Here is a 26624-nt window from a genome sequence, read left to right as displayed (position 1 = left end):
CTTGATTCATGCTATGATGCGCTAATTTTGCGTTTACACTCACAGTCACAGTCACGGTGTTTCAAACTCGTAAGCCAAATGTTTTTCTTCGTGATTTTTCACAGCACATGGCGGTTCAAGGGAGATAACCATTTGGATATATATTCATAGCATACCACTACTAACAGTGAGTCTCTTCACAAACTGGCAAATCATGAGAACTATCCAACATGGCTGTTAACATTCAAGTGGAAGCAGGAAGCTGAGGCATACTCCCCAGGGAGGGGAGAATGAAATGCAGCCTGATCCACTGACTGGGGTAATAATACAGTACTTAAGTGGTGGTGTGTGGTCCTGTGTGAAAGCCCAGGTCAGAAATCAGTAGACATTAAGCAAGGTTGGTTGGACGTGTCCCAAGCAACCCATGCCAGTCTACATTGCACAGATACTGGTTTAGGAAAGGTCTGCAGCAACCATAGGTATGCAACCATAAAAATCCCAAAGCTCTTCCAGTCAGAGGAAAGCTGTAAAATACAGTGCCAAAGTTTGGAATGCTCCCCCAAACTAACTTCGCAATTTCCCTTCTCTAAGATCATTCAAGACCGGTTTAAAAACATTCTTTTTTAAACAAGCTTTCCTTTAATATGTACTAAAGAAAAAGCAATGAGCCATGCCATCATGTCGTTTAAGATATGCTGTATGTGCCAAGGAAGGGCATCCACTGACAAGGTGTTGGACAGTCTCCGTAAATTCATTGCAAAGTCGACAGTTCATATTGATACTTTCCTTTAATATCAAATTTAGGCGATTGCGAGTGGGAAGTGACTGGTCCAGAGCAGCAAAAAGGAAGCCCTCAGTTTCACATTTAAGACCAGCTGACTTCATCCAGGCGAAGGAGTCGGTGGGATTACTATTCTGTTCCATGCACTGCATGTACACACGATGCAATGGTTTCTCAAAAAGCTTCTCCACAAATGACTGACTCCGTTGGTGAATAACTTCACCTGGTTTACTCCCATTGCTGTACATCGCCATCAATTATTGTTATTGTTATTATTATTAATCGTAAGAGTCGATTTGAATTGGTTTGTTTGTCAGGTTAGGGTACTTGGTTCACTGTACCCTAAAGCTTGGATCATTTCTCATTACATCAATCACTGGATTGTCTGACCCAGACTTGATGTTTGGCGTGTCATCCCCTGCTAGAACATTGGTGAGTGTAACAATGACCACAAACAAAAGGTTATCTTCCGTATAATACTTTCATCATGGAATAATGTCACAACGATCATAGACTAAAACAGACATGAGACACAGAAATCTTGAATCTGATTATTAACAAGTTCATAGAGTGGTATATATATAGTCTTTGGAAGGGTCTGTTTAATATATCACAGAGTTTGACGTTGCCGTGTTGAAGTTCACATTTTGGACTGAGTCAGCCAGAAGAACTCCTGCAAAGAAGAAAGAAAACATTGAACATAAACAACTTCACATCCCGTTAACTTACTGCAAATAATAAATACGTGTAATGGAGTACCATGATGACATGTGTTACTGTCAGCTGTGCTGGCTGAAGAATGGGGAACATTTCATGTAAATTATCTGCTAAAACATATTGCCTAAGCGCAACAAGCTCAATCTATTTGATGCAAATAACTTAAACAGATTTCAACATGTTTGCTGACATGGGGGTCTTTCTAAAAATATTCAACAATCTATCCCTGAATTGTACTTCCAAAACATCTTCTTTGTGTCAGGAGTCAAACATCACCACAGAAAACTCCTGCAATACTCCGGGGCAACCATGTGTTGGCCACACTGCAGGTACCTTCGTAGTGTTCACTTAGAACTGCTGATACCATAGACATTTGTCAACAGCTTCATTCACAACAGGGAAGAAACCAAACAGAAAGTTTTCAGTCATAAATAATAAAAGAGCTGAATGATTACAGTACTACAACTTTGCCACAGCAGTATGGAGAGTTCAGAAGAGCACTTCAAAATGACTTTCATTCAGCGTTAACTCTTCCTCATCCTGAGGTGATCTGAAGTTGACAGATGTTTTCATCAGTGTGCCTATTTTCCCTTGATTACATGAGAAGAATTTATGTTTAAATTGGTCTAGTCTCACTAAAACCTTTTGTTTAATTGTTTTTTTAAATGTCAACTTTGTAAAGAATCCCACTACTGTGGATGTGTAGACAAAGGTCTAATGTACCTGAGTTTTCCTCTGAGCCAAGGGGTTGATCATCACATTAATGATGGACGACCTTGACCTGTCCTCCATTGCAGCCCTCATGCATCGGTCAACATCCTCCGCTGTTGTAGCAAAGTATCCTTTACCTCCGAACGCCTCGATCAGTTTCTCGTAGCGAGTGTTTGGCACTAATCCAGATGGTGGAGCACTGGAAACACAAATCAGGGCTTTAGCTGTGAACCTCTACACCAGGGCACCATATTGAAAAGTGCAACAATATTTATGTACTACATTTTAAAATAAAAATAATCTTGTTTAACTTTGCTCTCAAAAAATAATCTTTGACACATTCTGTTCGCACCATTCTACATCACTAATCCCTGTGTTATGTGTGATTTGTGAGGCTTCCTGGGGTTGGTCAAGAGGCCTCTTGGCTGGTCAATCCACACTGTGGTCAACAGTGTAAATACAACTCCATGAAACATCAACTCACAGTGTAGCAATTACATGAACATCTCACAGCCAGAGACAAGTATCCCTATAATTTCTTCACACAAAATCTCCATTTCCGGCATAGACCAATGAGCTTTGTAACTAAACAGTCAACAACAGTTAGTTAAGGGAACAGTCATTGAGTCAGTACAGAGTTAACAGATATAAGGTTTTAAATTAAGCAAAATCACCCCACCCCCCTCCACAGTCGAAGCGTTTCTGACTGTGAGGTGAAGTTTTTGTCAGTACACACCACTCCCAAGTTCCCACGTTCAACCGTTCCTGACTGTGAGGTGAAGTTTTTGTCAGTACACCCCCCCCCAAGTTCAACCGTTCCTGACTGTGAGGTGAAGTTTTTGTCAGTACCCCCAAGTTTAACCGTTCCTGACTGTGAGGTGAAGTTTTTGTCAGTACCCCCAAAGTTCAACCGTTCCTGACTGTGAGGTGAAGTTTTTGTCAGTAACCCCCCACCCAAGTTCAACCGTTCCTGACTGTGAGGTGAAGTTTTTCAGTCAGTACCCCCAAAGTTAAACCGTTCCTGACTGTGAGGTGAAGTTTTTGTCAGTCAGTAACAACAACAACAACAACAACCAGTACCCCACGCGTTCAACCGTCCCTGACTGTGAGGTGAGTGTATGTTGTGAGACATTAGCTCACTTGAGAGTGAGGTCCCCCTCTGCTGCCGACTGCCACGAGTCCTCTGTGATGCCGAAGGCGATGCCGTTGTTGTTAATGATAACGATGATCACGGGTAGCTTGTATCTGGAACACAAACATGAGGTGAGGACAGCACTATCCGTAAAGGAACAAAGAAATGGGTTCACACCTCACCTGTCTCCACATCCAACACTCCGTCTGGACCGGGGAGTATTACAGGAAGTTAACATGGTCACGTGAGCAGTGAGTGGGAGGTTGAAATCTGTGTCACTTTGCTGTCCCAAAACCTTTTTTATTGCTTATTTTCCAACTGGCTAAGTGAGTGAGTGAGTTGGGTTTTACACTACCTCTAACATTATTTCAGCAACATCATGAAGGCGCACACCAGAAATGTGCTTCACACATTGAACCTACATGCAAGCAAGTGGGGAACTGAACCGGGTCTTCGGCGGCACGAGCAAACGCTTTAACCATAGACTACTCCATAGACTACTCCATAAACTGCTGAATTGCATGTTTTCTAAAATAAGTATATATAGGGAGGTCTACGACTCACTTCAATTCTTCTCATATATCAATTTTTATCATAATCAGCTAAAACAAGTTTCTTTGGCTTGTTCATGTTAAACCCTAAACTCAGCAACATTCCAGGTGTAGTGTGTTTAAACAGTTGAGTCTGGACTTACAATCCAGTGATTGACATCATGAGCATCGGTCAACACATTCTGACTACCATGACATGCAACCAAGCAGGTCACAAGGCTGACCACCCACTCTTCATCTGGGGACCAATAATGCCCACAGCTCACAGAAGTTGGTACAGACACCTACCAGCACGTACTCTCTCACTAGACATTTATACATGCAGATCTAGCAGTGTAGAGGACCAAACCTGCTGGTACCTGTGGGTCACAAGTGTTACCTGTCTTCAATATCACTACACACAGCTGAATAGAAACTGTGTCACTGAGCATCAGCTCCAGGTCTTCTTATTTGTGAACGTGTGTGTGCACTGTTTGACCTCTGATCCCTTACCTCTGCAGCGTCTCGATCTCCCGAGAAACCGAATGCACTGTCCCTCAAAACCTCGTTAGGATGAGAAAGACATAATGACTTGGTGCGCCTAGTGGCTGCAAGAGTTGTATACTCCCCAGGGATTGATAATACGATGTGCCGTTGAAATTGACATCCAATGATCGAGGGAAAAAAATACCAGCGCCATGAGCATGCAATAGTTGCCTTGATATGTGCGCTATATAAATATCCTATAAAACAATGGATGAACACAAGACCAAGTGAGTATTTGAAGTAAAGGTCATAGTTGGATCAAATTGCACAGAAACTTGTGGGGAGTTTTAGAGATAGCATCATTTATGTTTCAGCTCCACACGTCTTTTCAGAGGACGTGTACATCATGCCGTTACAATGTCACATTGTGACATGTTCAGTTTGACCTCTGATCCCTTACCTCTGCAGCGTCTCGATCTCCATTCCTGAGAAACCGAACGCACTGTCCCCTTCTACACACACAACACGTTTGTCTGGTGCATGATCTCGACACCAGATGGCAGCAGCGACAGCAAAGCTGATCCCGAGACCCATCGTGCCGAACGTCCCTGCATCAAGCCTGGATGGAGTACATAACGACATGTCACATCTCCAGCATATACATTTACTTATTACCCTTATGGTGAAACATAACCAGTGTCATATATATCGCATAAATAAACATGACATAAATGAGGACGGATGTCACACTTGTTTACCGTGTTTTACTGCACAAATGTACAGGAATAAAATGGACAATAAAGAAATTATTACACTCGAGCAAGTGTGTCATATGACTTATACGAAACTCGTGCAAAATTATGTATTTCCCTCACTCTCTCTCGTGTAATACAAAATTTCATACTCGTTTCGTATAAATCTTATTACACACTTGCTCGTGTAATACAAAATTTCATACTCGTTTCGTATAAATCTTATGACACACTTGCTCGTGTAATAATCACTAAATATCTACATTCAATAAACAACCCTATGTATATACCTATAAACAACATGTCAGCTGGAACACGATGTGTTTGGGAGTCATATTGTCACACCTACTAGTCCGAGGCCTCATTCTACAAGCTGATGTTAGCCTGATGACTTTCTTAAGTCCCTGACTGAAGCACCATGTTTGACACGATCTTCATGTTTCCATCAATGACATTGTTCCATATACTCACTGTCACTATAGAATGTGTGATTGCATTGACTCCAGAAGTTATAACAGTTTCTAGATGATATTACATAGTCTGCAGAAGTTATCACATAGTCTCCTGAAGATTATTACATAGTTTCAAGAAGTTATTACATAGTTTCCAGAAGTTATTACATAGTCTCAAGAGGTTATTACATAGTTTCCTGAAGTTATTACATAGTTTCCAGAGGTTATTACATAGTCTCGAGAGGTTATTACATAGTTTCCTGAAGTTCTTACAGTCTCCAGAAGTTATAACATAGTTTCCAGAGGTTATTACATAGTTTCCTGAAGTTATTACATAGTCTCCAGAAGTTATTACATAGTTTCCTGAAGTTATTACATAGTCTCCAGAGGTTATTACATAGTTTCCTGAAGTTATTACATAGTCTCCAGAAGCTATTACATAGTTTCCAGAAGTTATTACATAGTCTCAAGAGGTTATTACATAGTTTCCTGAAGTTATTACATAGTTTCCAGAGGTTATTACATAGTCTCAAGAGGTTATTACATAGTCTCCAGAGGTTATTACATAGTTTCCTGAAGTTATTACATAGTCTCCAGAAGCTATTACATAGTTTCCTGAAGTTATTACATAGTCTCCAGAGGTTATTACATAGTTTCCTGAAGTTATTACATAGTCTCCAGAAGCTATTACATAGTTTCCAGAAGTTATTACATAGTTTCAAGAGGTTATTACATAGTTTCCTGAAGTTATTACATAGTCTCCAGAGGTTATTACATAGTTTCCTGAAGTTATTACATAGTCTCCAGAGGTTATTACATAGTTTCCTGAAGTTATTACATAGTCTCCAGAAGCTATTACATAGTTTCAAGAAGTTATTACATAGTCTCAAGAGGTTATTACATAGTTTCCTGAAGTTATTACATAGTTTCCAGAGGTTATTACATAGTCTCAAGAGGTTATTACATAGTTTCCTGAAGTTATTACATAGTTTCCAGAGGTTATAACATAGTCTCCAGAGGTTATTACATAGTTTCCTGAAGTTATTACAGTCTCCAGAAGTTATAACATAGTTTCCAGAGGTTATTACATAGTCTCCAGAAGTTATAACATAGTCTCCAGAAGTTATTACATAGTTTCCTGAAGTTATTACAGTCTCCAGAAGTTATTACATAGTTTCCAGAGGTTATTACATAGTCTCCAGAAGATATCACATAGGTCTCCAGAAGTTATTACATAGTCTCCAGAAGTTATTACATAGTTTCCAGAAGTTATTTCATAGTTTCCAGAGGTTATTACATAAGTCTCCAGAGGTTTTTACACAGTGGTGGTAAGAAAAAAATACACCTTTTTTATTTTCTTAGCACCAACCTGTGTCGTGGCAGGAAGTTGGGCAGCATTGTCCTCCCAATGTCCATGGTGTTGGAGCCCTCATTGACGATCATACAGTTTCTGGGTAGCAGTTTGGTGATCTGCAACGTATAGTAATAGTAATTAGTAATAGCAATAGTAATAGTCTGCTTATATGGCGCTCATATCCAGTCACATTGCCTGCTCACGGTGCTATGTACATTACTGTCCCCGGTCATAGGACACTATCGTATTTTCCAATACATTTTCAACTCGCTGGGGAGCATACAGCCATGCTGCCTGTTAGGCGCGATGAACTAAACACTCACATTGCCAGCACATCCTCACAGGTACCCATTTTACAGCTGGGTGAACTGAGACAATGTGGATCTAACTATCTTGTCTAGTGGTTGACAGTGTGAACAAGTTGCCATAAAACCAGTGGTTGACAGTGTGAACAAGTTGCCATCAAACCAGTGGTTGACAGTGTGAACAAGTTGCCATCAACCTAGTGGTTGACAGTGTGAACAAGTTGCCATCAAACCAGTGGTTGACAGTGTCAACAAGTTGCCATCAACATAGTGGTTGACAGTGTGAACAAGTTGCCATCAACGTAGTGGTTGACAGTGTGAACAAGTTGCCATCAAACCAGTGGTTGACAGTGTCAACAAGTTGCCATCAACATAGTGGTTGACAGTGTGAACAAGTTGCCATCAACCTAGTGGTTGACAGTGTGAACAAGTTGCCATCAAACCAGTGATTGACAGTGTGAACAAGTTGCCATCAACCTAGTGGTTGACAGTGTGAACAAGTTGCCATCAAACCAGTGGTTGACAGTGTGAACAAGTTGCCATCAACCTAGTGGTTGACAGTGTGAACAAGTTGATATTAACCTAGTGGTTGACAGTGTGAACAAGTTGCCATCAAACCAGTGGTTGACAGTGTGAACAAGTTCCCATAAAACCAGTGGTTGACAGTGTGAACAAGTTGCCATAAAACCAGTCGTTGACAGTGTAAACAAGTTGCTATTACCCTAGTGGTTGACAGTGTCAACAAGTTGCCATCAACCTAGTGGTTGACAGTGTGAACAAGTTGCCATCAAACCAGTGGTTGACAATGTGAACAAGTTGCCATCAAACCAGTGGTTGACAGTGTGAACAAGTCGCTATTAACCTAGTGGTTGACAGTGTGAACACGTTGCCATCAAACGAGTGGTTGACAGTGTCAACAAGTTGCCATAAAACCAGTGGTTGACAGTGTGAACAAGTTGCCACCAAACCAGTGGTTGACAGTGTGAACAAGTTGCCATCAAACCAGTGGTTGACAGTGTGAACAAGTCGCTATTAACCTAGTGGTTGACAGTGTGAACACGTTGCCATCAACCTAGTGGTTGACAGTGTGAACAAGTTGCCATAAAACCAGTGGTTGACAGTGTGAACAAGTTGCCATCAAACCAGTGGTTGACAGTGTCAACAAGTTGCCATCAAACCAGTGGTTGACAGTGTCAACAAGTTGCCATCAAACCAGTGGTTGACAGTGTCAACAAGTTGCCATCAAACCAGTGGTTGACAGTGTGAACAAGTTTATATTAACATAGTGGTTGACAGTGTGAACAAGTTGCCATCAAACTAGTGGTTGACAGTGTGAGCAAGTTGCCATCAAACCAGTGGTTGACAATGTGAACAAGTTGCCATCAAACCAGTGGTTGACAGTGTCAACAAGTTGCCATCAAACCAGTGGTTGACAGTGTCAACAAGTTGCCATCAACCTAGTGGTTGACAGTGTGAACAAGTTGCCATCAAACCAGTGGTTGACAATGTGAACAAGTTGCCATCAAACCAGTGGTTGACAGTGTGAACAAGTCGCTATTAACCTAGTGGTTGACAGTGTGAACACGTTGCCATCAACCTAGTGGTTGACAGTGTGAACAAGTTGCCATAAAACCAGTGGTTGACAGTGTGAACAAGTTGCCATCAAACCAGTGGTTGACAGTGTGAACAAGATGCCATCAAACCAGTGGTTGACAGTGTGAACAAGTTGATATTAACCTAGTGGTTGACAGTGTGAACAAGTTGCCATCAAACCAGTGGTTGACAGTGTGAACAAGTGGCCATCAAACCAGTGGTTGACAGTGTGAACAAGTTGATATTAACCTAGTGGTTGACAGTGTGAACAAGTTGCCATCAACCTAGTGGTTGACAGTGTGAACAAGTTGATATTAACCTAGTGGTTGACAGTGTGAACAAGTTGCCATCAAACCAGTGGTTGACAGTGTGAACAAGTTGCCATCAAACCAGTGGTTGACAATGTGAACAAGTTGCCATCAAACCAGTGGTTGACAGTGTGAACAAGTTGCCATCAAACCAGTGGTTGACAGTGTGAACAAGTTGATATTAACCTAGTGGTTGACAGTGTGAACAAGTTGCCATCAAACCAGTGGTTGACAGTGTGAACAAGTTGCCATCAAACCAGTGGTTGACAGTGTGAACAAGTTGATATTAACATAGTGGTTGACAGTGTGAACAAGTTGCCATCAACCTAGTGGTTGACAGTGTGAACAAGTTGCCATCAACCTAGTGGTTGACAGTGTGAACAAGTTGATATTAACCTAGTGGTTGACAGTGTGAACAAGTTGCCATCAAACCAGTGGTTGACAGTGTGAACAAGTTGCCATCAAACCAGTGGTTGACAATGTGAACAAGTTGCCATCAAACCAGTGGTTGACAGTGTGAACAAGTTGCCATCAAACCAGTGGTTGACAGTGTGAACAAGTTGATATTAACCTAGTGGTTGACAGTGTGAACAAGTTGCCATCAAACCAGTGGTTGACAGTGTGAACAAGTTGCCATCAAACCAGTGGTTGACAGTGTGAACAAGTTGATATTAACATAGTGGTTGACAGTGTGAACAAGTTGCCATCAACCTAGTGGTTGACAGTGTGAACAAGTTGCCATCAAACCAGTGGTTGACAGTGTCAACAAGTTGCCATCAAACCAGTGGTTGACAGTGTGAACAAGTTGATATTAACATAGTGGTTGACAGTGTGAACAAGTTGCCATCAAACCATTGGTTGACAGTGTCAACAAGTTGCCATCAAACCAGTGGTTGACAGTGTGAACAAGTTGCCATCAACCTAGTGGTTGACAGTGTGAACAAGTTGCCATCAAACCAGTGGTTGACAATGTGAACAAGTTGCCATCAAACCAGTGGTTGACAGTGTGAACAAGTCGCTATTAACCTAGTGGTTGACAGTGTGAACAAGTTGCCATCAACCTAGTGGTTGACAGTGTCAACAAGTTGCCATCAAACCAGTGGTTGACAGTGTCAACAAGTTGCCATCAAACCAGTGGTTGACAGTGTCAACAAGTTGCTATTAACCTAGTGAGAGAATTTCGGTTTTTGAAATGTGGTCTGAGGCAGACAATGGAGATTACAAACACTGATTCTTGTGAGAATATGGCATGATGCTAGCTTGAACAGTATTTCAGTTTTATCATGGGGTGTTAACTTTATGAGGGTTAAAAGCAAGAAATAATGCAAATCATAGAAAATAACCACTTTGATGAAACCCATGCGAGAAACATTATCGTGCAAATCTAGGACTCCAGCCAAGTAACACCAGCTTCTGGGAGGTCAAAGGGACACAACTCTGCCCCACAATATACTGCACCTTACACAACTGATGATGGTGGACTCACCGGCCAGTAGGCAGCATAGTAGTTGAGGGGGGCGCTCACGTCTTCACACATCGCCTGAAGCATCAGTAACAACAATATAGGGTCAAACTCTGTTGGGATGGAGGAGTTAACAACATTGTTGTTTCAATAAAATAGACTTCATCAACATGCTTGAACACAGTTATATCACATAGCAAGTTATTAGAAACCAATAAGTATCCTGCACCAACACGGACCTGTACAGCCTTGTGGTTGTCCTTGACCTTTGCTTTCAGTGTCTTCCACCAGGGGGAGCTGGAGTTGAGCTGAAACTGACCTGGGCGTCGGTCCATCTCATCACAGATCTGTCACAACAATAGGCACGTGAGTGAGTAGGTGTGTGGGTGTGTGGGTGTGTGAATGGGTGAGTGAGTGAGTGAGTGAGTGAGTGAGTGAGTGAGTGAGATGAGGGAGGAATGGCTCTGTCTATTTGTCCAAGGCACCTTTATTTTTCAGTGAGTGCCTACATTATATATTTTAACATGAGGAATATATCATCTATTAACTATTTCATGTTCATCCCACTAGACAGTATGACATCTCACCTGGGTGACAACACTGTGTATGTCTCCCACTAGACAGTATGACATTATCTCACCTGTGTGACAACGCTCTGTATATCTCCCACTAGACAGTATGACATCTCACCTGCGTGACAACGCTCTGTATATCTCCCACTAGACAGTATGACATCTCACCTGCGTGACAACGCTCTGTATATCTCCTACTAGACAGTATGACATCTCACCTGCGTGACAACACTCTGTATATCTCCTACTAGACAGTATGACATCTCACCTGCGTGACAACACTCTGTATATCTCCTACTAGACAGTATGACATCTCACCTGCATGACAACACTCTGTATATCTCCTACTAGACAGTATGACATCTCACCTGCATGACAACACTCTGTATATCTCCTACTAGACAGTATGACATCTCACCTGCATGACAACACTCTGTATATCTCCTACTAGACAGTATGACATCTCACCTGCATGACAACACTCTGTATATCTCCTACTAGACAGTATGACATCTCACCTGCATGACAACACTCTGTATATCTCCTACTAGACAGTATGACATCTCACCTGCATGACAACGCTCTGTATATCTCCTACTAGACAGTATGACATCTCACCTGTGTGACAACGCTCTGTATATCTCCCACTAGACAGTATGACAGCTCACCTGCCTGACAACGCTCTGTATATCTCCCACTAGACAGTATGACAGCTCACCTGCCTGACAACGCTCTGTATATCTCCCACTAGACAGTATGACATCTCACCTGCATGACAACACTCTGTATATCTCCTACTAGACAGTATGACATCTCACCTGCATGACAACACTCTGTATATCTCCTACTAGACAGTATGACATCTCACCTGCGTGACAACACTCTGTATATCTCCTACTAGACAGTATGACATCTCACCTGCATGACAACACTCTGTATATCTCCTACTAGACAGTATGACATCTCACCTGCATGACAACACTCTGTATATCTCCTACTAGACAGTATGACATCTCACCTGCATGACAACACTCTGTATATCTCCCACTAGACAGTATGACATCTCACCTGCATGACAACACTCTGTATATCTCCCACTAGACAGTATGACATCTCACCTGCATGACAACCCTCTGTATATCTCCTACTAGACAGTATGACATCTCACCTGCATGACAACGCTCTGTATATCTCCCACTAGACAGTATGACAGCTCACCTGCCTGAAAACGCTCTGTATATCTCCCACTAGACAGTATGACATCTCACCTGCAACACTCTGTACAACGCTCTGTATATCTCCCACTAGACAGTATGACATCTCACCTGCATGACAACACTCTGTATATCTCCTACTAGACAGTATGACATCTCACCTGCATGACAACACTCTGTATATCTCCTACTAGACAGTATGACATCTCACCTGCATGACAACGCTCTGTATATCTCCCACTAGACAGTATGACATCTCACCTGCATGACAACACTCTGTATATCTCCCACTAGACAGTATGACATCTCACCTGCGTGACAACGCTCTGTATATCTCCCACTAGACAGTATGACATCTCACCTGCGTGACAACGCTCTGTATATCTCCCTACTAGACAGTATGACATCTCACCTGGGTGACAACGCTCTGTATATCTCCCACTAGACAGTTTGACATCTCACCTGCGTGACAACGCTCTGTATATCTCCCACTAGACAGTATGACATCTCACCTGCGTGACAACGCTCTGTATATCTCCCACTAGACAGTATGACATCTCACCTGCATGACAACACTCTGTATATCTCCTACTAGACAGTATGACATCTCACCTGCTAGACAGTATGACATCTCACCTGCACAACACTCTGTATATCTCCTACTAGACAGTATGACATCTCACCTGCGTGACAACACTCTGTATATCTCCTACTAGACAGTATGACATCTCACCTGCGTGACAACACTCTGTATATCTCCTACTAGACAGTATGACATCTCACCTGCATGACAACACTCTGTATATCTCCTACTAGACAGTATGACATCTCACCTGTGCGACAACACTCTGTATATCTCCTACTAGACACACTGATGACAGTCTATTGTTGTTCATTTCCTCTGGCAAGATGTCTACCTGAGCAACAAATTCACTATTTCAGTCAACATGAATTGTAAATGATTTCAGGAAAGCATGACTGATTAGATTATTTTAAGTCAATCATCATTCTGTACACAATTTCTTGCACAAAGTCAGAATGTCACGTCCATCATACCTGTATGATTTTCACTTTCGGGCTGAATCGGGGAGGCATACCAAAATGAAGCATCCAGTTAAGACGGGCGCCAAGTAACACAATCACATCAGCTTCTTTCAGTGCTCTGGTAAACATAACCAACATGTTAAACCAGTCTAAAGGGAGATAGACAAAGATATATAAACAACCCCAGAGTACAGTTACAATTGTTTGTTGTTGTTTAATGTAGAACTCAACTATATGATGCGGTGGAAGTCGGGGTGGCTGTGCGGGTTAGGAGGTTGACTTTGTGTGCTGCCGATTAGGTGCCTGACTCTGAGGGTGTTAGTTCGAATCCCAGATGGAACTCAACCCAGCAAAAGTGTTGAATCTGTACCTTACTAAGAAAGTGTAATCCCAAATATAACACATGTTACGTGTTGCCAGTCTTTAAATAATCAAGTTTTGACCACACAATCAAGTGATTAACATTATGACGACCCACTACAACAACTACATGACCTAGCCCGACAACCCAGTCATGTCACTGCCATTGGTGTGTACAGATAATAACAGGCACAACGGGCAGCGCTAAGCTGGTCTATGCATTAAATAATGGGAGATAACTCTTCATAGCAAATCGTCATGAAGAGCAGTAAGATTGGTTCTTCACCTGACACACGTCCCTGATATATCAGTATATGGGCCATTCACAATTCCATAAAATGTCTAAAAAGACCAGAAAATCTGTAGAACCATAAGGAAACAGACCTTGACCTTGCTGATGCCACACAGAATGTGTTGTCGTCAGGAAGGACTCCTTTACCCATGGGCGTGGGCAGGAACGGCAGCTGCGTCATGTTGACGAGTCTCTGTATGACATCCTCCGCTTGGGCATACGCAGCACCTGCAACACAGTTGCCATGGTTACTGATGACAAACAATCACAAGGCATCAGATATGATAAAGAGTGAGTGAGTGAGTGAATGAGTGAGTGGCCATGAAGTAATAGACAAATGATTCAGCAAGTTGAGAATGAAACATTCAGCTGCTAGTGTGTTTGTTTCAGCTGGTTTTAGCAACATTTCAGCTACAGCATAGAACACACTGTGCACAAATGGCGGCCTTTGGTATGATGAGAAAACACTTTAAACACTCGACTACACCAGTGCCCCTTCGGAACCACAGACATCTTTCCATAAGTTGGGTTTCATTGGGTAATGCTCCTGTTGTAGTCGACTGTTGACTGTTAAAGACATATTCCGTGTGGGTGGAGCAGAGCATGGCAACATCCCACATCCTTACCTTGTCAGCCAGCAGACGGGGTTAACCTCTTTGAGCATTTGGACAAGGTGTCTGACCTCAGATGACAATGTCCATGGTTGTAATCCCCTTATACCATCATCTCAATGTGTGCAACAATATTATCTATCAAATCTCAAGGTCATACTGATCTGATAGTGTTGGTTCACCTTTGCCAATGACAATGAGAGGTCGTTCTGCATATGTAATGAGGTCAACGGCAGCCTTGACAGCGACAGGGTCAGCCATGACAGCTGGTGGAGGGGGACACTGGCTTACTTCTCTGAGAAACAAAGCAATATTTACATTAAAAAACAACACTTAAATATAAACACATTTTAATATAATAAAATACATATCTTTATAAGGGAACAGTGACATTTGTGTTTGTGAAAAGGGGAACCTTTACTAAGAATTCTATTCCTTGCTTCTACAGGAATTATTTCTGCATTCTGTGACGATAAATACTTTGGGCCTTCATTCTGAGTCAAGTTGATACCGTTGAGTTGATACCGTTGTTCTTTTATGATTGGAACAAGTGGCAATAATACTGCTAACCCCGTGAGCTGTTGTATTTGTACATACAGGTTATCGGAAGTACTTCTTATACCCAGGGAAATCTCATAGCAGTTGCCTCATTTGATGAAACACATCAATGACTTTCTCATAACAGGCCAGAATTTTTATTCCAAGTCTATGCCAAAGACATGTTTAGTGATGATTTCAAGCTCATCAGTGAGAAAACTGTCAAGTATACTATTGGTGGCAACTTATGACAGCTATGTGCTGGGACTGCTTGGATGACGGGAAGTTACTCTGATCACAGTACACAGGATAATCAAGGAAGCAACATAAATGTTGTAATGACGATTTATTTGACCTTCAGAATTACATATTTCTGTTTTAATCATGTTGTAATCCACTAACATCCAGTACAGGCCTACTGAGAAGTTTTTCTATATCACTCCGATATTTCCTGGGCAGTACAACCAGTATCACACATGTAAAGGCACCAGAAACAATCAGATGTTCAAAGCTCACACCGGTATGAGCTCTACCTATGAGAATTATATGTATATTACAGAAAATGCACAAACTAGGACATGCGTTAATTTCTTGCAATGTTCTTTCCTCACCTGACTTCACCTGAATGTGTCTTCCCTGTGATCATATCTCCAGACAGGTCGAGGTAACACGCGCCCGGGCGGCCATATGTGCTCAGTCGGACAGCCTGTAGTGAGTCATGCACTTAGTAAAGTCAGGGGAGGGTGTTCTACAGGAGACTGGGAATGGCGTTCTACAGGGGACTGGGAATGGCGTTCTACAGGGAGACTGGGGAATGGCGTTCGACTGGGGAATGGCGTTCTACAGGGAGACTGGGGAATGGCGTTCTACAGGGAGACTGGGGAATGGGGTTCCACAGGGAGACTGGGGAATGGCGTTCCACAGGGAGACTGGGGAATGGCGTTCCACAGGGAGACTGACTGACTGACTGAGTTTGGTTTTACGCCGCTTTTAGCAATATTCCAGCAACATCACAGCGGGGGACACCAGAAATGGGCTTCACACATTGTACCCATGTGGGGATTCGAACCCGGATCTTCGGCGTGACGAGCCAAAGCTTTAACCACTAGGCTACCCCACCGCCCCTCCACAGGGAGACTGGGGAATGGCGTTCTACAGGGAGACTGGGGAATGGCGTTATACAGGGAGACTATACAGGGAGACTGGGGAATGGCGTTCCACAGGGAGACTGGGGAATGGCGTTCCACAGAGAGACTGGGGAATGGGGTTCCACAGGGAGATTGGGGAATGGGGTTCTACAGGGAGACTGTGGAATGGCGTTCCACAGGGAGACTGGGGAATGGTGTTCTACAGGGAGACTGGGGAATGGGGTTCCACAGGGAGACTGGGGAATGGCGTTCTACAGGGAGACTAGAGGGGTAGTCTGGTGGTTAAAGAGTTCCTTTGTCATGCCTAAGACCTGGTTTCGATTCCCAACATGGGTAAAGTATGTGAAGCCCATTCCTAGTGTCCTCTGTCCTGCCAGAAGTGGAATAAACAAATACTCACTCAAGAACTTTTTTTAAATATTTTTTTTATTCACTCCCATAGTTACATAGATGCAAACATATTATTTTAACAGAAGTGAGTGAGTGAGCATGGTTTAACGCCGCTTTTAGGAACACTCCAGCAATATCATGGACATCAGAGACAGGTCCACACCGAACCACTGGGCTACTCTGCCGCCTCAGTAACAGAAGCAATACGTAAAATACGTCGACACATACCAGCTTCTATAGGGTGGTTGAACATCGTCAATGATTGAGATATCGAAAGAAAGGAAACCATTTTTTTTCAAAATTTTCCACGTCATTGTTTCTTTTGGAAATATTTTTTCTGCAAGAAAGATTAATTCTTAGGTTTTCAGATAGTTAATTAATTTGGGAATTGTTTTTTTTTGATATTACATAAATAATTATGTCTCTTTGCAGAGAAAATTATATTGTCACTCAAGAATGATAATTATCATAATGAACTTGTCTCAATGAGAGATATTGCTGGGGTGAGGTCAAGTGATCTTTCCTATGCTCTACAGCATCTTGCAGAGTATAGTGACATCATCCGTTACCATGACATCACAGTCAAAGGACAAACCACCATAGATGGAAGAATTAGGCTGGATGACAAGCACTATCTCACCCTTGTGACTTCTTATAATAAAAGATGATCCAACATACCAACACTCACAGATAAATGTCTTGAACCGTCACCCAACTCATGGTGACACTGTAAAGAAACCCTTTACAGATCTATTGTAGAATCCTATTGTGGATGTGGTCTGCTGCCTGGACACAGCAGGACAGGAATGGAAGGTCAGTAGGGAACAAGACTGATTGGAGACAGCAGGACAGGAATGGAAGGTCAGTAGGGAACAAGACTGATTGGAAACAGCAAAGACGACAGAACCGCCAGTGAGGCAAATGTTTAATGATATTTATATTCATCCTGATCATATTTGTATTCTGTATGGATAGAGTAATTATTTCATAATTTTGCCTGTTCTAGAACCAGTTTGTTGTTTGCCTTACCTTCTCCACACAGTGAGGTATCTGGGTCAGGCGACTTGGTCGGACAGAAAACTTGCTGTACACACGACTGGAGGCACTCTCTACCTGGGGAGCAGATTAGATGGGTGAAAAGTTGTGTCACTAACTGGGAGGGTAGAATCAGGAGGTTGTGTGTTTAACTGAGGGGACAGTTTACAGGGTGTGTGTTTAACTGAGGGGACAGTTTACAGGGTGTGTGTTTAACTGAGCAGACTGTTTACAGGGTGTTTGTTTAACTGAGTGGACTGTTTACAGGGTTGTGTTTAACTGAGTGGACAGTTTAAAGGGTGTTTGTTTAGCTGAGTGCACAGTTTACTGGGTATTTGTTTAACTGAGTGGACTGTTTACAGGGTGTGTGTTTAACTAAGTTGACAGTTTATGGGGTGCGTTAACTGAGTGGACTGTTTACAGGGTGTTTGTTTAACTGAGTGGACTGTTTACATGGTGTTTGTTTAACTGAGTGGAATGTTTACATGGTGTTTGTTTAACTGAGTGCACAGTTTACAGGGTGTTTGTTTAACTGAGTGGACTGTTTACATGGTGTTTGTTTAACTGAGTGCACAGTTTACATATTGTTTGTTTAACTGAGTGGACTGTTTACAGGGTGTTTGTTTAACTGAGTGGACTGTTTACAGGGTGTGTGTTTAACTAAGTTGACAGTTTATGGGGTGCGTTAACTGAGTGAACTGTTTACGGGGTGTGTTAACTGAGTGGACAGTTTACAGGGTGTTTGTTTAACTGAGTGGACTGTTTACATGGTGTTTGTTTAACTGAGTGGACTGTTTACAGGGTGTGTGCTTTACTAAGTTGACAGTTTATGGGGTGCGTTAACTGAGTGAACTGTTTACGGGGTGTTTGTTTAACTGAGCGGACTGTTTACAGGGTGTTTGTTTTACTAAGTTGACAGTTTATGGGGTGCGTTAACTGAGTGGACTGTTTAAGGGGTGTGTTAACTGAGTGGACAGTTTACATGGTGTTTGTGTAACTGAGTGGACTGTTTACAGGGTGTGTGTTTAACTAAGTTGACAGTTTATGGGGTGCGTTAACTGAGTGAACTGTTTACGGGGTGTTTGTGTAACTGAGCGGACTGTTTACAGGGTGTTTGTTTAACTGAGCGGATTGTTTACAGGGTGTGGTAACTGAGTGGACAGTTTACAGGGTGTTTGTGTAACTGAGCGGACTGTTTACAGGGTGTTTGTTTAACTGAGTGGACTGTTTACATGGTGTTTGTTTAACTGAGTGGACAGTTTACAGGGTGTTTGTTTAACTGAGTGGACTGTTTACAGGGTGTTTGTGTAACTGAGCGGACTGTTTACAGGGTGTTTGTTTAACTGAAGGGACAGTTTACAGGGTGTTTGTTTAACTGAGTGGACAGTTTACAGGGTGTTTGTGTAACTGAGTGGACTGTTTACAGGGTGTGTGTTTAACTAAGTTGACAGTTTATGGGCTGCGTTAACTGAGTGAACTGTTTACAGGGTGTTTGTGTAACTGAGCGGACTGTTTACAGGGTGTTTGTTTAACTGAGTGGACTGTTTACAGGGTGTTTGTTTAACTGAGCGGACTGTTTACAGGGTGTTTGTGTAACTGAGCGGACTGTTTACAGGGTGTTTGTGTAACTGAGTGGACAGTTTACAGGGTGTTTGTGTAACTGAGTGGACAGTTTACAGGGTGTTTGTGTAACTGAGCGGACTGTTTACAGGGTGTTTGTTTAACTGAGTGGATTGTTTACAGGGTGTGTGTTTAACTAAGTTGACAATTTATGGGGTGCGTTAACTGAGTGAACTGTTTACGGGGTGTGTTAACTGAGTGGACAGTTTACATGGTGTTTGTTTAACTGAGTGGACTGTTTACAGGGTGTGTGTTTAACTAAGTTGACAGTTTATGGGGTGCGTTAACTGAGTGAACTGTTTACGGGGTGTTTGTGTAACTGAGCGGACTGTTTACAGGCTGTTTGTTTAACTGGGTGGACTGTTTACAGGGTGTTTGTTTAACGGAGTGAACTGTTTACAGGGTGTTTGTGTAACTGAGCGGACTGTTTACAGGGTGTTTGTTTAACTGAGTGGACAGTTTACAGGGTGTTTGTTTAACTGAGTGGACTGTTTACAGGGTGTTTGTGTAACTGAGCGGACTGTTTACAGGGTGTTTGTTTAACTGAGTGGACAGTTTACAGGGTGTTTGTTGAACTAAGTTGACAGTTTACATGGTGTTTGTTTAACTGAGTGGACTGTTTACAGGGTGTGTGTTTAACTAAGTTGACAGTTTATGGGCTGCGTTAACTGAGTGAACTGTTTACGGGGTGTTTGTGTAACTGAGCGGACTGTTTACAGGCTGTTTGTTTAACTGAGTGGACAGTTTACAGGGTGTTTGTTTAACTGAGTGGACTGTTTACAAGATGTTTGTTTAACCGAGTGCACAGTATACAAGACATGTGTTTAACTGAGTGGACAGGGTGTTTGACTGTGTGTACTGTCTACTGGGTGTTTGTTTAACTGAGAGGACAGTTTACAAGATGTTTGTTTAACCGAGTGCACAGTATACAAGACATGTGTTTAACTGAGTGGACAGGGTGTTTGACTGTGTGTACTGTTTACAGGGTGTTTGTTTAACTGAGAGGACAGTTTACAAGATGTTTGTTTAACCGAATGGACAGTTTACAAGGTGTTTGTTTAACCGAATGGACAGTTTACAGGGTGTGTTTAACTGAGTGGACAGTTTACAGGGTGTTTGTTTGCCTGAGTGGACTGTTTACAGTGCATGTGTTTAACCAAGTGGAAAGTTTACAGGGCATGTGCTTAACTGAGTGGACAGTTTACAGGGCATGTGCTTAACTGAGTGGACAGTTTACAGGGCATGTGCTTAACTAAATGGACAGTTTACGGGGTGTTTAACTGAGTGGACAGTTTACAACAGTGAAACAAACATCAGATAAACATATATTAGAAAGCACTTTCACCGCAATCCAGAACATTTTGAGCCTGAGACGGAGACAAAAATACCGGTAGAAACCCGAAGCATCCTACTCAGTAACACCTGTGTCACTCTCACCTGGGGGAATTCCTGAAACCCTCCCATAGCTTCGTGGTTCTGATCACATGACCCGCCAATGACAATCAATGGCCTGAAACGTATACACCATTGATACTGTAAATCTTTACAAACAGGACAACACTGATAATGTAATAAGATAAAAAATATATGTCACTATGGCGACAACCATTTTCCCGAGGCAGAGAATCCACAAGCCAACATCAAAGACAAGTTTCAACCCTTGCCAAGTCTACTCTTAAATATACAAAGTTTATTACACATTTCCAAAATGCAGTTATTGCTAATCCCATTATTGCTAATCCCATTATTGCTAGGTGAATTTGGTTGAAATCATTAAAAACTATTATGCAAAGACAAATATTTTTAAAATGGTTACAAGTTTTCAATCAAGCCTGGAAGATGGCTGACAACTGAGTTATTGTTTGGTTATTATCTACCAACTATTTACTTACCAGCAGTTCTCCATGGCATTGGCCATCCCAGGTGAATTTGGTTGGAAATCATTAAAAGTGATTATGCAAAGACATAGGATAGTACAGTTTCAATTGACAGTTTTGGCAGGAAGGCTGACAGTAGTTAGGTTATTGAGTTTCAGCAGGAAGGTTGACAAGTTTGGTCAATTGACAGTTTAGGGTGGCAGCAGAGTTTCAGCAGGGAAGGCTGATTAGGCGTGAGTTTCAGCAGGCAAGGCTGACAGTTATTGTTTTCAGGGAAAGTTGACAGTTGTTAGGGTGGTACACAGCAAGGAAAGTTGACAGCAGTTAGGGTGACACGCGAAGTTAATGTTGACAGTAGTTAGGTGGTTTTGTGCAGTTCCAGCAGGAAGGTTGGCAGAGACATGTGGCCGTGAGTTTCCAGCCAGTAGTTAGGGTGCACCATGAGTTTCAGCAGCAGGAAGGTTGACAGTAGTTAGGGTGGTACGCGAGTTTCAGCAGGGAAGGTTGACAGTAGTTAGGTGGTACGTGAGAGTTTCAGCAGGCAAGGTTGACAGTAGTTAGGTGGTAATGCAGTTTCAGCAGGAAAGGTTGACAGTAGTTAGGTGGCAATGCGTGAGTTTCAGCAGGGAAGGCTGACAGTAGTTAAGTGTGTTAGCAGGAAGGTTAGTGGGTTTTGTGCAGGGAAGGTTGACAGTAGTTAGGAGGAGTTTCAGCAGTGAAGAGTTGACAGTTTCAGCAGGACAGTAGTTAGGGTGACAGGAAGGCTCAGCAGTTAGGGTGGTCCGTGAGTTTCAGCAGGGAAGGTTGACAGTAGTTAGGGTGGTACGTGAGTTTCAGCAGGGAAGGTTGACAGTAGTTAGGGTGGCAGACAGAGTTTCAATGCGGAGTTTCAGGGAAGGTTGACAGTAGTTAGGGAAGGTCAGCAGGGAAGGTGACAGTAGTTAGGGTGGTTAGTTTACATGAGCGCAAAGAAAGTTGACAGCAGGGTGGTGCATGCTGGTTGCAGGAAAGGTTGACAGTAGTTAGTTGGTGCTGACAGAGTTTCAGCAGGGGGAAGGTTGACAGTTAGGGTTAGGGTGGGTAAGGTTGACAGTAGTTAGGGTGGTACGAGTTTCAGCAGGGGAAGGCAGGAAAGCTTTAGAGTTTCAGCAGGAAGTTAGTTAGGTGGCAACGTGAGTTTCAGCAGGGAAGGTTGACAGTAGTTAGGGTGGTACGTGAGTTTCAGCAGGGAAGGTTGACAGTAGTTAGGGTGGTACGTGAGTTTCAGCAGGGAAGGTTGACAGTAGTTAGGGAAAGGTGACAGTAGTTAGGTGGCGTGAGTTTTCAGCAGGAAGGCTGACAGAGTTGGTGGTACGCGGAGTTTCAGCAGGGAAGGTTGACAGTAGTTAGGGTGGTACGTGAGTTTCAGCAGGGAAGGTTGACAGTAGTTAGGGTGGTACGTGAGTTTCAGCAGGGAAGGTTGACAGTAGTTAGGGTGGTACGTGAGTTTCAGCAAGGCTGAAGGTTGACAGCAGGAAGGTTGGGAAGGTTGACAGTAGTTAGGGTGGTACGTGAGTTTCAGCAGGGAAGGTTGACAGTAGTTAGGGTGGTACGTGAGTTTCAGCAGGGAAGGTTGACAGTAGTTAGGGTGGTACGTGAGTTTCAGCAGGGAAGGTTGACAGTAGTTAGGGTGGTACGGAGTTTCAGCAGTTGTGAGCAGTTAGGGTGGCACGTGAGTTTCAGCACAGTAGTTAGGGTGGTACGTGAGTTTCAGCAGGGAAGGTTGACAGTAGTTAGGGTGGTACGTGAGTTTCAGCAGGGAAGGTTGACAGTAGTTAGGGTGGTAAGTGAGTTTCAGCAGGGAAGGTTGACAGTAGTTAGGGTGGTACATGAGTTTCAGCAAGGAAGGTTGACAGTAGTTAGTTGTGATGGTACATGACAGCAATTGACAGTACGTGATGTAACCAATGGCCGATGCAGCATAAGATGCCTGAAAATATATGAAAGTGTTTTGTTTGTATTCATCAAATTTACATTACATGAAAAATGTATCTTGTTATGAACAAAAATCTTAGAATAGAAATAATCAATTGTTTATAGTTGAGTTGAATTTGACGCTCAGTTATATATTATCAATGGTTATAACTGACAGTCAATATTGTTTGAATTGTATCTGTGTTTTCGTTCATAACATGTTCCAAACTGGGGTTACGTTAGGGATTATTTCACTGAAACAGTGATGTCCATGCACCTATGTGTGTGTTACTCCAGGGTTACACCTGGTTTATAGAGCTGGGCCCACTGAGATGCTGTAGTTTATCCTGGATACCCCACTCAGACAATACATACTCCCTCCATGCCAACCAGGGCCTCGCTCCTCAAAGCGATCGTAGAGCTACGGCAGTTGTACGGGAGTTACGATCATCCTAGCACTACATTTGCTTTGAGGAACGGGGCCCAGTCCTGGTTTGAACCCCTAATACTGAACACCAGACAGGGAACCAACAAGTACCAGCTTTAATGTCATTTCATATGATAGGAATATGGCAGAAACATGGTTGAGCAATCAAGTAAGTAACCTATCTGGGTCTGAATCAGATGCTGCTTGTCCACAGACAACAAGTCAAGACAGTCAAAGCCCCAATAAGTATAAATATTTCACAAGTTTCCCAGAGTTGACCAGGGGAGTAGACTGTAAGTACATTCTGTGATCTCCAAATGTGAATGCATGCTACTAACGGGGTAATATGTCACACTTCTTCACTATAGTTAATTGTAATCTTGTCTGGCACAAGCTCACTGAGACTATGGGGGATTTTAGATTTTCAGTTTGACTTGACTATGAACACACATACCATTTAGAAAGTGGTCAGATGTAAAACGTTATATTTGGGATTACTCTTTCTCAGTGGGGTTGAGGTTAATCACAAATTAACAATTGGAAGTTACTTATAATAATGCAATCAAACATTCAATCTTAGTAAACTTGTCTGAAACCCGAGTCTATCAATGAGTATCAAACTTGTGTTTGATCTAGTAAGCTCAGCTAATAACACTAACTATTGACACTATAAGTATTGACACTAAGTATTGACACTAAATATTGACACTAAACATGGACACTAAGCAGCAATGAGCTTGATACCAGGAACAAGGCTCACATCAGCAGATACAGACATGGATACAGATTCCTTACCCCCACGTTATAAACAACTTACAGCTTGTTCGTTTCTCATGGCGATGAATTTAATTCCTTCTGCTTGGGCTGCCATTGCGATCTCCATGACGGGAATACCCACAATCCCGAACATGTACTCGATGCCCTGAAACATTCACATCCTGGTCATCCAGAGGGGATCAAGTCGGATGACCACAGCGCCCGCCTACTGCCACTATTTATTTTTTTTTATACATTTTTTTCATTCGCTTCACTTGGATACACTTTGTTTGAAACATTCCGTAGACATAGTTTTGTAATGATATAATATAAGAAATGGCATGGCATTCTGTTACAATTTCCACTGGGAAAAAAGGTCTGTAAAACATTTTGGAGAATAATCCATTTTCACTCAAATAAATTTATTTTGAAATGTTCTCTAGCAATATATTTCTCGATGTCATATACATCTTTTAATAACCCTTAATATGTGGTGAAACTTGGTTTCACACCCTTGATATTCATGACAAAAATGTGGCGCTTGGCTAGTATGATCGTGTGGTTGAGCAAGGGATGCCTACTGAAACATTCCCTTGACGACCATGCTCACCAGACATAGACTAGCTGGGTCTCATGGTCCAACCATGCAGCTAGTCACCTGGTTGACCACCTTGTCTCCCAGCTCTAGCAGCTAATGCTCATGGTGACAATCACTGAACTGTTTTGTCCAGATGTTGTCGTCTACACACCACCATAAGGCTGGAATACTGCTGAGTGTGACGTTAAACAACATGCAAAACAAACATAAATGATGGAATTATAACATGTGATGACAAGGTGAAACACACTGTGTCATCATTACAATCAAGCAAGACTAGCTAGGTCGTCCAAGGTGAAACACACTGTGTCATCATTACAATCAAGCAAGACTAGCTAGGTCGTCCAAGGTGAAACACACTGTGTCATCATTACAATCAAGCAAGACTAGCTAGGTCGTCCAAGGTGAAACACACTGTGTCATCATTACAATCAAGCAAGACTAGCTAGGTCGTCCAAGGTGAAACACACTGTGTCATCATTACAATCAAGCAAGACTAGCTAGGTCGTCCAAGGTGAAACACACTGTGTCATCATTACAATCAAGCAAGACTAGCTTGGTACCGGTCGTCCAAGGTGAAACACCAGGACACCAGAAATGGGCTACACACATTGTACGGGTATGTGGGGAATCGAACCCATGTCTTCAGCGTGGCTAGTGAACGCTTTAACCACTAGGCTACCCAAGCCCCGACTAGCTTGGTGCACAAGGTGTTTGGATCCAGGAGTGTCAGCACCAACAACAGCCTGTCAAATTATCTCAATCATAACAACAACTGAATTTGTGACAATCACACATGCAGTCTTTTCTAGCACACACTTCATGTGTTTTTGTCAAAATAATAATATCTCATTGTAACTATCCAAAAATGATAGGAAATAGCAGAATAATTCTGAACAAGTAATGGACTTTTCTTTAGTGTTTCAATGAATTGTGTATTGATTCTTGTAAAATGTCACATTGGGACATAATTTCATAAATGTATTTGCAACAGCGAAGATTCGATGGTTCATAAATAGATCTAGATCTAGAAGAGGTATTGCTACAAATAGTAATATTCAAGTTTCACAAAGCAACAGAAAAACTGCGGTACCTAGAATGTTTTATTTATTTGGGCATGGTCCCGGTTGCAAGAGTAAATATTTGTTTGGAAGACGATTGGCATACACAGATAAAGAAATAGGCCTATTGGACTATGATCTTTCGTCAATGAGAGAGAAAGTTGGCCAGTACAGACACACTACGACGATGTCATTCCATGAAAGTCGGTGCATATAAGCCCTGCTATAGCTGCAATTATATCTGGACATTTTTACCTGCGTCTTCAAAGCTTGAGCCAAGATCGTCGCCCCGTCTATATCTCCCATGCTGTCCTGTGTAGTGCCGTCCGCCATTTTTAGATCATGTGACCACAGTAAGTTCCACTATGTAGGCCAAGCAACTCTACAACTTATGGACACAGGAGAAAGTGAAATACACCAACTACAAAACTGCTCAACTCGGAACGATTCTATGATGTTATTATGTGGCAAAACAATTAATAGAACTTGATTTTTAAAATACTTGTCTATTTCATTAACGTTATAATGTAAGTAACTGTATGTAGTCCACTGCGTCAGTACTTGTCA

General features: G+C 42.3%; 1 protein-coding gene across 1 annotated transcript; it reads right to left on the bottom strand.

Moving 5' to 3' along the window:
- Positions 1 to 1217: 1217 nt before the first annotated feature.
- LOC124281687 (2-hydroxyacyl-CoA lyase 1-like) lies at positions 1218 to 26624 on the bottom strand. The gene is made up of 18 exons (XM_046717639.1): positions 26313 to 26624; positions 24460 to 24564; positions 23129 to 23231; positions 21278 to 21308; positions 20823 to 20895; positions 17760 to 17843; positions 15804 to 15898; positions 14838 to 14950; positions 14137 to 14272; positions 13405 to 13510; positions 13182 to 13265; positions 10802 to 10909; positions 10587 to 10640; positions 6910 to 7010; positions 4797 to 4955; positions 3329 to 3433; positions 2201 to 2387; positions 1218 to 1433 (listed from the first exon to the last, which is right to left on the bottom strand). The coding sequence occupies exons 1-18, from the start codon at positions 26388 to 26390 to the stop codon at positions 1401 to 1403; spliced, it is 1755 nt and encodes a 584-aa protein (XP_046573595.1). The 5' UTR covers positions 26391 to 26624; the 3' UTR covers positions 1218 to 1400.

The sequence above is a fragment of the Haliotis rubra genome, unplaced genomic scaffold (genome assembly GCF_003918875.1).
Source record: "Haliotis rubra isolate DU_JTF1 unplaced genomic scaffold, ASM391887v1 Scf288, whole genome shotgun sequence".
Lineage (NCBI taxonomy): Eukaryota > Metazoa > Mollusca > Gastropoda > Lepetellida > Haliotidae > Haliotis > Haliotis rubra.
This window is presented reverse-complemented; position numbering and strand designations above follow the sequence as displayed.

Bases quoted from the DNA above. Each gene is read 5' to 3' on its own strand.
- LOC124281687 (XM_046717639.1), bottom strand. From the start codon at position 26,390: ATGGCGGACGGCACTACACAGGACAGCATGGGAGATATAGACGGGGCG. The intron at 20,896-21,277 runs GTAAGTAAATAG...TATACGTTTCAG, and splicing joins AATGCCATGGAGAACTGCTG to GCCATTGATTGTCATTGGCG. The intron at 7,011-10,586 runs GTGAGTCCACCA...TATACGTTGCAG, and splicing joins ACTATGCTGCCTACTGGCCG to ATCACCAAACTGCTACCCAG.